Source organism: Meleagris gallopavo, chromosome 1 (assembly GCF_000146605.3).
Source record: "Meleagris gallopavo isolate NT-WF06-2002-E0010 breed Aviagen turkey brand Nicholas breeding stock chromosome 1, Turkey_5.1, whole genome shotgun sequence".
NCBI classification, from domain to species: domain Eukaryota; kingdom Metazoa; phylum Chordata; class Aves; order Galliformes; family Phasianidae; genus Meleagris; species Meleagris gallopavo.
In genome coordinates this window covers 73,571,274-73,586,909 of record NC_015011.2, presented here as the reverse complement: position 1 = coordinate 73,586,909, position 15,636 = coordinate 73,571,274, and the positions used below count along the sequence as shown (strand labels likewise).

The 15,636-nt window shown below is 36.2% G+C and overlaps 1 protein-coding gene across 1 annotated transcript; it reads left to right on the top strand.

The window, feature by feature from the left end:
* Positions 1-17: 17 nt before the first annotated feature.
* LOC104912722 (anoctamin-2-like) lies at positions 18-14,299 on the top strand. Its single transcript, XM_010716990.3, has 4 exons — positions 18-111; positions 1,943-2,124; positions 9,380-9,485; positions 10,549-14,299. Exons 2-4 carry the CDS (start codon positions 1,985-1,987, stop codon positions 10,828-10,830), a joined length of 528 nt encoding a protein of 175 aa, XP_010715292.1. The 5' UTR covers positions 18-111; positions 1,943-1,984; the 3' UTR covers positions 10,831-14,299.
* Positions 14,300-15,636: the final 1,337 nt, after the last annotated feature.

Below are 15,636 nucleotides of genomic sequence, written 5' to 3'. Positions count from 1 at the left end.
AAAAAAAAAAAAAAAGATATTACTAAACCTCTTAATAAGTTCTGTTTTTCACTTACAGGAATTTGGTATAACATTTTGAGTTGTATCGGAAAGCTTTCGGTTATCATTAATGTAAGTATGTGATTTTAGGAGCTTATATTATTCCTCTGACATGATGTAAAAGTGATTCTTAAACGCTGTAAAATATAATAAAATCTAAGTTATCCAGTCCTTTCTTGTGGAAGTGTAAAACAGAATCTGAATTATGAAAGAGATGACCATTCACTCACCTCATTTTCTATACACTTATGATAGATAGGACAGGAAGAGCAATTCGTATAAAAATAATTCATATGAATGGAATCTAAACAAACAACACTCCAGAGAGTTGATAAAGATTTTTCAACTTGTTTGCTGCCATAATTTTTCTGTCACTCTGCTATTATAATTATTGATACAAATGAAAAGGTTGTAAAAATAAAATCTAGAAGTGCATTCTAGCCCCCAGATAGAAGTAAGTGTTATTTTTTGTTCTGATTTTTACAAATATGGAGGAATAAGTATAATTTCTCCCACAGAATGAGTTTTTCTGGAAGAGTAGCTTTTTTTTTTGCAGTTGGCTCACACATTTTCAAAGCTACAAAACGTAAGTGAGAAAATATATTCTTTAATAGAACGAAACTGATTATATATGTAGAATACCTATATGTTTGGTATACAGATTTATTATGCTTATTGTTCTACATGTATTCCTTAAGAAAAAATATTATGTATGCTTTATGATTAAAAAAAAACTCATGCAAAGGAGTTTAGTTTTAATACTATGACTTTTTGATCCATAGATTTCAAAGCACTTTTGAAATGTAGCTAATTGTCATTACTAAAGGAGAATGTGTGCAGAGGTGCTATGTAATTTATTTAATAAAATAACTTCCAGCACAGCAGCATTCTGTATCAATTTGTAAGCTATCATTACAACTTAGGCAACTATAATACCTCAAAAGAAGCAGAGTTGTTTGATATGAGTCAAAGATGTTCACTTAGGGCGTTAGCAGCTTGCAGGATTTAAGGCAGGACATTTGTGCAGCCTTGCACATACCCATGAAGTTGCTGTCAGGCATAGGTTTCAGGCTTTCCATAACTGATCTGTGCTGGATGAGCAAATTTTTGCAGCTTCTTGGTTTTATCTGAATAACTTTGCAAGTTTGACTATTTACTGTCTCAAAAAAATTCTAAACATTCTTAAATTTAATTGAAATATCAGTTAGTTACTTGTTGCTGACAGAAATGTAAATATGCTTATGCCCAATATGAAAAAAATTGAATGCCCAGATCTGTTTCTTTTCTGCATCTGTATAATATTGATGCAGATTTAGCAACATGTAGCTCCGAACAAATCTGATAATTCTTGTTGATGTGATCTTTCACTCACAGTTACACTAGTTTTATTCCAGCATGAGATCCAGTGGTGCCAAATGTTTAAGTCCTGCTCCAGAATGGAGAGTAGAGGATGACTACTTTACACTCAGATGATTTAACTGAGATGACACTGTGTATCAATACCAAATTATGCTTCAGAATATACCAACCAGCTATTATGTCTTACACTTTAAAGCTAAAGAGCTTCTAATGGCTTGAAAGAGAATAAAAAGTTGGAGAAATGTAAAAGGATGAGTTGTTTTTGCTACTCTATGATCTGAGATATATGCCATCTCCCTAACTATTGCTTTCTCCTGCAGACACAAAGCAAATCACTGTGTGTTTATATAATCACCCAGTGATTGTACCCCAATACAAGGTCTGTCCATTTAACTTGCACTTCATCACTCTTCCAAACTTATTTGAACATGAAAACTATCACCTAAATAAATTTAATCTGAGACACATTAGACATAGATTCACTGTGTTGTCTCTCTTTTTTTTTTTTTTTCCATTTGTGTGTGTGTGTGTGTGTGTGTGTCAGGCTTTTGTAATTGCTGTCACATCTGATTTCATTCCACGCCTTATGTATCAATACGCATATAGTCAAAATGGAAGCATGCATGGCTTCATCAATCACACGCTCTCATACTTCAATGTCAGTCATCTCAAGGCTGGAACACAACCAGAAAACTCCCCATTTGCACAGGACATTTTATTCTGCAGGTAAAGTACTTCTGATGATAGTTTTCTATTTCTTTTGACAGACAAAAGTTTCCCCAAGTAGGAACTGATAATAGTTGTGTCTTAAAAAGGTGAGTTTTAAGAATACTGCTTTTAGACTATTCTCCCAATGTTAGAAGATGCTTAGAATGAGTTTTCCCACATATTAAAAGGCAAAATATACAATTTTGCAGACTTAATCAAATAAAAAATCCTTTCCACATGTGTAAGAAACAATTTTCATTAAGGACAAAATTCAGCTTTTAAACTAGATTCCCACTAATTAGAACCAGACTTTCCTTCTCTTTGTTAAGCTCAGTGTTTGCATTAGGAGATTTGAGTTTTCAATATGCTCTATCTTTAAAACCTACACTGTCCCCTATACACAGATCTTATGCTTAAATTTCATCTTTTCAGGCTGGGGAAACAAGGTCTAACTTCTAATAAATATGTTGAAAATATCTAGCCCACTACTCCTCAGGAAGAGCAGAAAACCGTACTGTGGAAATAGTTATGGAACAGTTACAGTTTATAAGAGAAATCACTATAATAGTTCCAACACTGTTAATGTAACCTTGCTTTTCCATAAAAATATCCGTGAATTCAGGGAACTGCTTCAAGGTGATACAGCTGAAGGCTGTTCAAAATTGAGCCCTATGGTCAGCGTTGTAGTCAACAGCCTGGCCCACTTTCCTTTTGGATTCTCTTGGAATCACAATGTATTTAGCTTCTGCAGTCAAAAGAGATCATCGCAAATTTTTCTCTTTCATTTCCCTTTGAAGGAGAGCTTTAATTTATATGGTTTTTACTACACAGACGTCTTAAATTTGTCTCCTTTGTTTTGACAGAGAGATATGTTCTCATACATCCTCTCTTTTTCCTGATACATGCCATGGTTTTTGAATCTCATATTCCTGACGGAAACCATCTGTAACTCTCCTAGTCCCAAAACTAGTTTCACCTCTGTGTTTTCCAACCTCCTTTCTCCAACTCAGATTTTGGGTCTCCTGCTTTCGTTGTCTTACTCAGAGATCAAATTTTCACTGAAGTGTTAAACAGGTGGGATTCTGAAAATCTGTCAGCATATTCTCTCAAATCAGTGGCAAAGCAGGGTTGCAAAACTAACTACCAAGAAGAGCAGAATGATCAGACAAATATTACAGGTGAAATTCACATCAGATGCACCTTTCCTTGCAATATATATTGAATCCTGAGATACTGGCAAAAAAAACTGGTAGTTATTGAAGATAGAATTGAGTGTTTTCTTAATAAAACTTAAGAATTCTTCCTGCCATTCACTTGACTTTATTCTCACTGACAAATCTGTTTTCAATATACGGATATATTTCTCCCACTATTACTTCCAGTGATCCATATACTTCTGTATTTGTAACTTTTAAAATAAATTGTATTTAGAGAGTAGATACAGATCTCTAAGGCAGCCAGATTTTTTTAATAGGATTGCAGTTAAGTTATGACTATTTATCTCTTCCACAAATCTTTAAGAGACACTCTCAGAGTGACATGGAAAGCTTGTAACTAAAGCTAGTTGGAATGCACATGTCTGTCTTGCCAAAGCTTTTTCTTCATCTTACAGTTCTTGAGGGGAAAAAAAAAAACCTGAAAAAAATCACACATTTCAATTCAACAAATAAATAAATAATACAATTGGTCTTACTTATTTGTTGGGTTTACTCTTCTAAAAATAAAGTAAGACAAGCCACCATCTGAAAGTGAAGAGAGAAACTTGCTTTGTAATTAGGCTTCTAACTTAGGTTCTGTAAATTGCCTTCTGGAGCAGTCTACCCCTTTTCATTGATAAATAATTTAAGGGATCATATTCTAGTTAGATTACTGAAGTAGCCAAAAATGTTCCCTTGCTTCTATATGATTGCATATTTCTGAATTAAGACTACATACCTAATTGCTACTAAATCAATTTTTACCATGCTTATTTTTCTGACTGAGAACAGCCCTGCAGTGAGGGACTTGGGGGTCCTGGTGGATGAAAAGCTGGACATGGGCCAGCAGTGTGCTCTTGCAGTCCAGAAGGCCAACAATATCCTGGGCTACACTGAAAGAGGAATGGCTCATAAGGAAAGGGAGGTAATTGTCCCCTCTGCTCTGTCCTTGTGAGACCCCATTTGAGTACTGCGTCCAGGCCTGGGGGCCCCAGTAAAGGAAGGATGTTGGATTGGGTCCAGAGGGGAGCCATGAAGATGTTCAGAGGGCTGGAGCACCTCTACAATGAAGCAAGGTTGAGGGAGCTGGGCTTGTTTAGCCTGACGAAGAAAAAACTCCAGGGAGACCTCACAGTGGTCTTCCAGTACTTTTGCACGGATTGATAGTAAAAGGACAAAAGGCAGTGGATTAAAACTAAAAGGGGATGTTTAGATTAGATGTTAGGAGGAAATTTTTTACTCAAGAGTGTGGTGAGGCATGGGAGCAGGTTGTGTGGAGAAGTTGTGGAATGCCTCATTTCTGAAGGCATTCAAGGTCAGGTTGGACAGGTGTAGTGTCTTGCAACCTACAAATGGTAGGAGAACTAGAACTGGATGATCCTTGATACCCTTCCAACCCAAGCCATTCTATGATTCTTTGATTTTCTTAGGAAATAATGAGTTTTGCTGATATTGCTAGAGGAGGGGTGGAAGGAAGTTCTTTCATGAGGCCCATCAATACCCATCTTACATAAAATATTAAATGTTTGAATGTAATCATTTTTGAGAAAGAAGTCTAGAAGTTGGTGTAGTCTGCACATGCTTATCTTCCACTCCTGCACAGGTAAAATATAATCATGCTTAGGATCACACTGATATTAAGCTGTGGTATTTGTCTCACCTGGCTGTAATCCATGGAAAATATTCTTTCCCATGGTCACTGGAGGCAGAGTAAATGCACAGAGTAAATGCCCTCTATCTTGGGCATGTCTTCCAAGATTGCCTATGGAATGTATATACCTGCTTACTTTGACTACAGACAAAGGCTAGATGAGTGCATATGGTTATGATTACTAACTTTTAGGCAGTTAAGAAAAGAGAATAGAGCAGGAAATTCATTCCCAGTCATAGGAACTTCTGGGAAGGAATCTGTGCTGCCTCTTATGTAGTCAGATGAGAGCTGAGAGCAGACAAAAAGAGAAAATAAATGCTCTCCTGCATATAAAACTACTCATGGTAGACAAAGTAAAATGTCCTAAGCTTCAGGGCTCTCTTCTTTCTTCGCTCATTATTCTGTTCCCATGAGCTTTGCTATTTCCTATGTTAGCATTTGCTATGAGTTATTGCTTAGCATTATGTTAAACATGAAAGTGTGCAGCATCTCTATACTTGTCTCAGCCACTTGTAAGTCTGTGTAGCTCTTTATTGGTCTCAGTTCTTAGCACCTTTTAATTTGTATTACAGAATTAGTGTGCATTTTTCTTCGGCAAATACCTCCATCCATATGAACCTCTCACTTTGTTGTGACTTTGCTGTATTAACTTTGCAACTGTTTGCCTGGTCTCAGTTACTGGACTCTTCTGGAGTATGACTCTACCAGTGTATCTGGAAATTCACTTCTCAGATTATTGTGGGTTTAATGGAGGAGGTGAAATACAGGAAGGGAACAATACACACTAGGTATAAGAGTAGTCACTGCCTAGGAATATCAGGTCTGTGCTACCATTTAATGAATAAATAAATAGATTGCAAACATGCCCACATACTACTCTGAATGAGAAACAACTATGAAATTATTTCTGTGCCCTTATCAGAAAACAGTTATGAAAAGATATCCACTCATTGTTTCATTATCAGCCCACCTCATTTGCATCTTCCTAGTCGCAACTTTGTATGGAACTACGATTGAGATAAAACAGGAGGTATCTTGCTTGTGTCCCAGGAGACAGGCAACAAGCCCTGTTCCTTAAGCAGGAAAAAAAATCTGTTTTTCTGCTTCTGGCAAGTATGTTGGGAACAAGTTGACCTCTCTTAGATTTCTGTGATCTCTAGAGATAAACGTGATTAAAATAAGCCTGAATTTTGCTCTTTATGGGCATTGCCAAAGATTAAGGTATCTTAAAAATAACGACAGCAAACCAAAAACAACTCTCCCATCAAAAATACAGAATACATTTGTTGATTTTGAGCAGCATTTAATACAATGCTGTGAACTCTTTCACACTGCTTCCAAATAAACATTACAGTAGTGCCAAACAGACACACAACATTATTGTAATTTTTTTTTTTTTCTGGAGCAAAATTCAAAGCAAACCTTGCTAAGTTATGTGACATAACTCTAGTCCTTTTAATCTTTATAATTAGGTATGATAATGGAGTACATGCAAACATTCTGGTTACATTGAAAGGAAAAAATGCAGAAGATAGGGGATAATTACGAGGACTTTTCCCTTAACATAACTCTGCTTCCATATTGAGCAAATTTATAAAATGTCTCTTTGAAATAATTAATATCCTTAATGCCCTTGGATTCATCTAACCTACACCCAGTGATGAGTATTGGATTCTAATTTTTTCTATGAACAATTCTTATATATCTCTGCACTGATGAAACACTACTTCCTATTGATTCAGTAATGCTGTCTTCAATTTCTTGTTAAACACTGGCTTTAAAAGGAGACTAAACAGATCAGCTTATTTAGATTCATTTGCATTTCCAACTACCTACCCACAATCCACAATTCTGATTATTTCTGTCTTTCTTCTTTTTGACAAACAATCTACTTGCTAAATATTTCTTTCTTTCTCTGTATATTTCTTTTACCTCTAGCTGCAGATCAGTTTTGTCCAAGTGATGCCTGATTTTTCTGATTTCACTTAACTTCCCCAACATTTCTCTACTTTCAGTGTGCAGTTTTCTTTATTCTGTGCTCTATTCTTAAAATCATAATTGATTACTGTCTTTTTTTTTTTTTAAAGTGGAATTAAAGTGGTATTAAGAGTTGTTTGCTCTTTAAAATGCAATAGTCTTTGGAGTATCAACTGTTTGTTCCCTATAGCATACATTTTGAATGAAGCATTTTAAAAGCAAAGAATTGAAGAGATGAGAGAAAATACAGGACTCTGTCCATCCTCTACCTTCCCCACCCTCCAAGAAATTACCTGTAGAATGTAGTAATTACAAAAGACCTAGGTTATTGAACTTCAAAGTTTCTCATGGTAAAAAATAATTAAAAAGAGAAATGGGTAGCCAAGGCCCACATATCTTGTCTGTAGCTCTGACAACACCACCTTTCACCATTAATCATTTGCTAGTGTTCTGCTGACTGTTGATCAACATCATAAGCAGCAGAATTTCCCACTTGGCCAGGTGGCGTTTTACAGGATCTAATGTCCTGCAATACTGTTATGGTTTGTGAATCTCCAAATACATTAAATGGAAAGCCCACCACAGCTGGTGATCATTCCAGGTGGACCTTTGCTCAGTTCCTAGACTGGAATTGGTTTATAGTGCTAGACCTATTCCACAACAAACTCGGTAGCTTTCCTCGGCTTTGTTATTCAAGCATATTAAATTCAATGGAACTACTTCTAGCCCTCACTGCAGCCCTGTTACACTTGTTTCAGCAGCAAATGGAATTACATGTACAAAAGATTGCAAGAGGGAAATCTCACAATGCAGGCATAGCATAGAGCCAAATACAAACCCAAAATAAGATAGGAATGAAAGCTGGGATACTGTGTATGCTGGGATATTGTGTAATCCAACCCAGGTACTGCTTTCATAAATTAAAAACAAACTTCTTTTAAATTTTTCTCCTCTTCTTCCTCCTCCCTTTCTGCATCACTGGTTGTAACCTAGGTACCTTCTACAAAAGGTGCAACTCGGAATTACGTCCAGCATTTTGTACTAAATTACTTATGAGTTTGGGGGTTTTTGAAAATGTGTAATTTAATATGTAAAAATCTTGTGTATAAAACTTGAAGATAATTTTGGTAAGAACACCTGCAAAGTGAATCTGACATATTTTATATGTGAACTTTCTTCATTATCCTCTGATGGAGGGATGTTCACAATCTAATGAATCCTACTGTCAGGAAGAGTTTTGTGGTATTCAAAACAAATATTTCATCCCATTACTCCTAGCCAAACTCTTTGAACAGCATTCAGTTGTCTCTGTCAGTCCTAAGGGCACAATTTCTGCGTAGTTATCATTTTCAACTGTGGTTGTTACTTCCCAAAACAGAGCAATACATGTGCCCTTCTTTAATCTCTTCTGGTGAACCAGTCTCCTCCATTTTTTTGCTGAATTCCTTCCAGTTTGTTCCTTCTATTGTTTTTGTTCAGATTTTTTTCTTTCTTTTTCCTTTGAAATCCTCACAGCTGAATGGCTGAATGCAAAATTCTAGGTGGGGGTTTACCTAAGCTGTTCAGAGAAGGGATAATACCTCACAACACCATCATGCCTTCTGTTTATATATTCACAAGTAATACTTACCTGTTGCCATACTTTGCTATATTTCAAACTTGTGTCAACCAGACCACTACAAGCTGAAGGTTATTTTTATTGCATTTACTTTCAATGTTTATGCTTTCAAAGATCCTTCAGCTGTTTTATTTTTAATTATTTTATGTGTTCTCAGATTTTGCTCATTGTGTTTCCTGTCTGTATTTCTTATTGCTTTCTATATTCCCCGCTACTTGCAAATTTTTCCAATTTAGGAGCATCTGTGATTTCTATTAGTCTATTGTTTATTTCCAAATGATTCATGGTGATACTAAAAGCATCAGTCTTTGCACTAAGCCATCAAGGCTCTGTTTTATGTTATCTAAGGCTAGTCAGATATTTTAGGAAGTGCCTTTCTTGTGGTTTGCCTTGTCATTTATGCAGAGGCAGGAACCGCAAGAATGTGAATCAGATATTACATTGGATAATTTACTCCCAGAGTGAACTCAGGTGTGATGAATGCAAGCTTGTCACCTTTTGTCTGAGAATGCCTTGGATTGTCTTTCTGCCTAAGTGTCAATACTTTATTCCCTGTATACTGAGATCAATTTACAAAATAAATGACACATTTTGAACTCAGAAAAATCTGAAAATGTCCAACACTAGAACAATATTCTGCTCTTGGTTACATTCAGTGGCAATAGCCCAGCTATAATTCTAGAGTTGTATTATATAATACAGTTTAAAGTAGAAACATCTGGAAGATTTCATTCCTTAGATTTTGTCATTGGAAAATAGTGTTAATCAAAGCAGTTGGTATAGGACAATATTGCTGGAATTTTGTGATAAATGAATTGTTTTCATTGACAGGTTTAAAGATTACAGAGAACCACCTTGGTCCCAAAATCAGTATGAGTTTTCTAAACAGTACTGGGCAGTCTTATCTGCTCGCTTGGCTTTTGTTATTCTATTTCAGGTAAGTCTGTTAAGCTATGCAATTTTCTTCACAGGAATATTTATTAGAGATAGAAAGGCACATACCAAAGAAGCCCATCTTCAATAGAGTTTTTCTGCTTGCAAATATTCAAATTGTTTTGCTTGTACTCAGTTTACTGGTCTTTCTGAGGTGTCGTTAGGCTGCAGCAAATATTCTCCCTTTGGAGCTGCGTAGCATAATTCCTTAATTTTCTCTCTCTTCATGGAAGAGCAGTTACACAGCCTGCACAGGATCTTGAACATTTCAGGTAAGCGGGCTGTCTCAGAGTCAGCACAAATACTATCTAGGCTTGTGAAATAGTATTTTTTACACATAACAAGAAATAAACAGAAATAATAAATCCACCGAGATCTTTTGTTACTTTCTATAAGTCAACAGAATACATTCTCCCCCAGCATGGAAAGATCATTGGTTCATTGATTTGCTGTCATGGCTTATATTCTGAATGGCAAGAACCTTCTGTACTCCTCCTTGACCTGGGATCTCTTAACAGTTTAATCAGTGTCATCCCTGATACTGAAATCTGCCTGTATTTTCTTCTCATCTGTCAAATATTCCTAAGTGTGCCTGAGAGTTTTGCCTGGTTTATATTGCCATCTTCTGCTTCTTTACTCTGACTTCAGAAATTTTCCATGACCTGCAAGACATTTAAAGCTAAATGGGTATGATGGTGTAGAAAAATGCTTCCAGCAATGCTGCTCTTCAGTAATAACAAACTTGATGTTCAGAACTGAATACCTTTGAACCTCTGTGAGGAATAAGACTATTTTAACTACTTAGGCCATCTATTTGATGAATCCAAGTCAAATCCTTTTTCGATCTGATGGAAACATGTTTAAATCAGTCTTACCACCAAGATGGAACTGCATACAAATGTGAGTGATTTTCTGAAAGAAGGCTGTCATTAACCATATAATACTATGTGACTTCAGGAAAGTGTGGTTGATATATACATCATACCTATAGCTCAGGTTTGGTTTTGCTTTAGGGAAGGTGTTTTGTATTATTCCTTCTTCTTTCATGTATGTTTCTATGTTTGCAGAACTTGGTGATGTTCCTCAGTATTTTGGTTGACTGGATGATTCCTGACATCCCCAAGGACATCAGTGAACAAATCAAAAAGGAAAAAAGTGTGCTTGTTGACTTCTTCTTAAAGGAAGAGCACAAAAAACTGAAATTAATTGAAAGCTTTATCACATGTGACAAGAGCAAACATGAAAGTGGGACCAAAGGCCAAAGAATCCGAGCTGCAAGCTTCTCTCAGTTTAATCAGAGTCAGAAAGGCAGCACTGCCTCCTTCAGCTCACAGCACACAGAAGTATGACTCCATAAGGAGGATAACCTCTGCAATAACTTTTTACTGTGTGCTGTGATTCTGAAAAAAGAAAGGGAGAGAGAAACAGTTAAGGAAGAAATGGAACAAAAAAGGATGCTTCTTTTTCTTTTTTAGAAACTCCATATGTAAGTGTCTCTGTTACATTTTATATGTTATCTGAGCTTCTACATTTTCAGAGTTTACCAGTACAGGATATAGGCTATGTTGAGTCTGTAGCTGGTCCCCATAGTGGTGCATGTCAACTGAGTAGGTAAGCAGGAATGCTTCTCACTTATGCAGTCCCTGAACACATTCCCTGTGAGGAATGGGAGATGGAAGGGATATTTCTGCCCTAATATCTGTCTGTTAGCAGATCTGACCAACCCTACTGAAATGTGCACAAGACATGGTCTCATGGCTTTTAGCTGTCACTATATGGCTGATAAACATGTAGAGTCTTGGGGGTTAATGTGCCTTCCTAACTTGTACTGCCACTTAGTGATGTCATGGCAGAGCATTCAGGGCCACTGGTAAGTGCACTCAACTTTGAAAGCAGAAGGAACTGAAAATAACTGAGGACTTCCTATATATCTCCATATATATCATATTTTGCTTTGCAGGACACTGAACACATGTGATAATAAGCAGAGGCCACAATGTATGCATCAGAATTAAGTAAAGCTGCTAGAACTAGAAAGCTCATTGTTATTCATCGTCCTGAACAGAAAACTGCATGTTTGATTCTTCTCTCACATAAACTTAATGCAGACAGTATAATTTTTTTTGTGCCGTACTATATTACTCCTTCTTATACATATTTTCCAAAATGAGTGATTTGAAGACCTTCTGAAACAATGTAATGAATGTAGACTATTGACAGTGTATATATTTGGTGTTCATAAGTGATTCCAATAGGTAGGAAAATTACAGGAAATTGTTCTTTTTAAATACAATTTAAGATTTGTCCTAGTATGATTACTTCACAGTCACCTGCAGACAGATAAACAACATCCTTGTGAGGCACAGAAGTCATGATACTGCATCTTGTGTATCAGAGAATGCACTTGATATGATCACAACATAGCTATTAAAATTCAGGTAGATTCCCTCTGTAGTTACCTCAGAAAGAAAGGCACTGGCAAACTGGCTACCCATCTCATCTTGACACTGCTGTCTGAAAGAAATGCACGAATTCTTGGCTCTTATTTTACTTTCAAAGGACCAACAAGCCCTGTCAGGGAATCTAAGGGCCCGTATTTTATGTCAGCTGATATTAATGACAACTATGATCTCATTTGCACTATGTAGTATTTTGGTAGGGAGATCTGAGGGTTTGGAACTGTCTACTTGTTGTGGTTTACACTTCTAGTTGACTGATTCAATTAACTTTCTTCAAAGCAAAATGTCTCAGATGGGGAGAAAAGTCAAGTTTTTAAACAGCAGAAATAACAGTCAAGCAAGAACTTTAGAATATTTTATTCTCCTTTTCTTTTTTCAGATAGGCAGAAGTACATGCATGGTTTAGAATGAGTTTCATAAGTTACACTCTTTTTCCAGTAACAAACTGGATGCAACATAGTCAAAGTGAAGACTCTTCTTAACGGAACCATTTCTGCACACTTTCTCTCTACCAGGAAATACCCTTTTAAAAAATTCTGAGTCACTCAGAAATGGTCAGAAAAAAACTATGCCAAAGTTGAATGTATTAGGCACAGAATTTCTGTAACGAGCAACTGAAATGCTTTCTGTGATAATGTGCTTCTAGATTTCCTAGCAAAAGGAACTACAGAAGCAGGCAGACATACCCTGATGCTCTGAAATTTCTCTTGAGATTTGTATATCTCACCCAAACAAGGCTGGGAAAGAGGCATTGCAGCAAACACAGCTGATGTCCAGATTTGGATCTATTATGATATCAAAAGCAGGACACACACAGCTCAGTTATCTTTACCTGTGATATGCTTTCTGTGTTTCTCTTGAGATTTCTTTCACTGAAAATTCCTGCACATTTGCTGCTTGACCTCAGTCCCTGAGGACTGCATTCATTGTTACACTTCTGTGGTAGCCTCTGGATTCTTCTGATACTAATTTCCATCAGTTCCTGTAACTGTAGATCACTGATTGATTCTTTATTCATTCCCAGTTTCTAACTTTTCTCCTTTGGACAAAGAAAGACTTTATCTGATCCCTTTTCATTAGTATACTTGTAAGTCCAGACACAAAGTACCCCCTTACTATTACATGTATTTCAGAAGCAAACAATGACTACTTCAAGAGACATGTATGGAAAGCTCTCTCTAGGGAAGAAGAGAGCAGGAATGCAAGTAGAAATGCAAAGCAGTTACAAAGCCTCTGAGCTTTTGTGATTCCTTGCAATGAAAATGAGTTAAAATCTCTGCAAAAGAAAGGAGAAAAGGAAGTAGAGAAGAAATTTGTGCAGATCCCTCTAAACATTCTGTTCAGATTTTAGTAGATCCATCCAATAATTCCAACAGTAAAGTAAGAATAAAAACAACAGTAAGTGCAAACAGATGAAAATCTACATCCCTTTGTGTATAAATATTTAATGCTACTCGGATACAGTCACAAAATACTGAACCCACATTCTAGGCTTCATGTCTAGTGGCATTAAGAGGGACATACATAACACATATCTATTCAGAACAGTGAGAACAGGAAGTAAAAAAATATAATGACTGTAATATAAAGCTTTAACAGAGATATAACTGGTCCTGATGTAATTATTAGGCAGTGTAAAGAGTCTCTACTTCTTAGTCTCTCTACTGCTAGCAGAATCTTATGGTAACTAACAGAGATTGTTGTTCCACATACCACAGCTTCTCCTTTGTGCTGCTGGTGCAAGATTAAAACAGCTTTCTGAAGTTATTCAAGAGAATAAATTGACTCAGATTGAAGGTGTTTTTGCTCCTTGCTTCTGAGTCACACTATGAACTTAAGCACCATTCAGTTAGAGAATCCAAATCCATACAGACAGGTTAACCTCTCCACGGTGGCTATCTCCAGTTTTAAAGAGGGCTTCCAAAAATTAAACGAAGCTGCAGGGGGATGTTACCCCTTTCCATCATGCCTTTTTAAAGGAGACTTGCCCTCTTTTTAAAGCATCATCACTAGTAGAAGTATCAATGTAATTTTTTTCAGCATTCTCAGAAAGTAGAAAAACGTTGTTATATAGACCTCTCCTACAATTTGATCTTTCATGGCATTAAAAACTAGTTAAACATAGTCCAGGGAATAAAAAGGTAGCGTATGTGGAAGTATATCTGTTAAATTATTGCTTGGAAATATCTACTTCAACATGCATGGTATCTACCACTGTTACCAATAAACACTTTTGACTACAGGAGAGTCTGTTGCTGTTCTGTTCTGTTGCTGTTACACACTCTCATCCTTTAACTAGGCATAGATGGCCTTATATTCCACCTGGTACAATTCTTTTGCTTTTGAGAAGAAATTACAAACAATTTATTATTATTAATTTATTTTATTTTATTTATTTATTTTGTGTGTGTGTGACCCATTCTTGTAGGTAACTTCCTCCACGCCATATATATGTCACGTCTGGTAACATCAGTTTTTCAGATGTAGCAGCAGGAATTGTTTCTACTGCACTTAGAAAAGAAAGGAAAAGGAAGTAAGTGGATCGCTCTGAAAGTAATATCTATTTATTTTCCTGAAAACTACAACAAAAATACACAATAGCAGTATTTGACAGAGCAAATTCTCAGCTTTTTCAACATAGTTAAACAAATTAGCTATGCATTTTTGCCAGTCATGAACAAGAATCTGTGTGCCATGCTTGTCAAAATCTGCATGGACATCTGCAATGTCCTGTTATCACTGTGTCATGGTTTTACGATTTTGGGCTATTGGTATTCCACATCATAACATCATGTAATGCATTGGGAGTTAAAGATTTAATTCTCCCAGTCTGGATACCTGTCCCAGAAGAACTACATACCCCAGAGGACTTTGTGTTCAGAGAGGAGATAAAGCCCCTGGCAAGGTCACGAGACGAGGCTCCCCTTCCTTCTGCTTGTCCTGACTTTATGTCTCGCCTCTGCATTAGAGTAAGGCCCTTGGCTTTCAGACACTCTCTCATTTAATTTGATTTATTAGCTCTAAGTCTAATTATATTTTTATATTATTATATTTTATATTATTATATTTTTATTTTATATTATTATATTAAGTCCCTCAGAACTACCAAAACTCTGAATATTTCCTATAGTTCCCATAACGTAGAAATGTACTCAATAATTATTGATTGTTAAACTATGAATCATTTCATTAATTAATGAGCTGCCTTACTATCTTCTTCACAGCGTCAGTGAAGTTGTTAAAATTTAGAAGATTCCGTAACTCCTGAGACAGCCCAATAATAGCTTTGTTCATACATAATCATCTAATTAAAACTGTTTATTTCTATGGAATTTTATTCATCTTGTTATCACAGTCCTGAAGGTTTACTTTTTTCCAATTCTTCAGGCAGTCATTAACAGCATTTATTTTACTCACATGCACTACATTTTCTAAGGTGTTTTCTCTGATGTCCTAGTCCTACACAGTTTAAAAATCTTGAGATTATATCATGTCTGTCTCTAGCATGGTCCATGATTTTCTGGTTCAGACCTCAATAGAATCAATGGAAGTCTTCCTTCCTTTGTCTTTAATGTGCTCTTGATCAGAGAGTTTCTTCTATGCAACTTTGCATTCTGTTTGAATTTAAGTATATAAGAAATTAAAGAAGAATTGCATCATCAAAGCTATTCTGATTAAAGATGTGGTAGTACATGA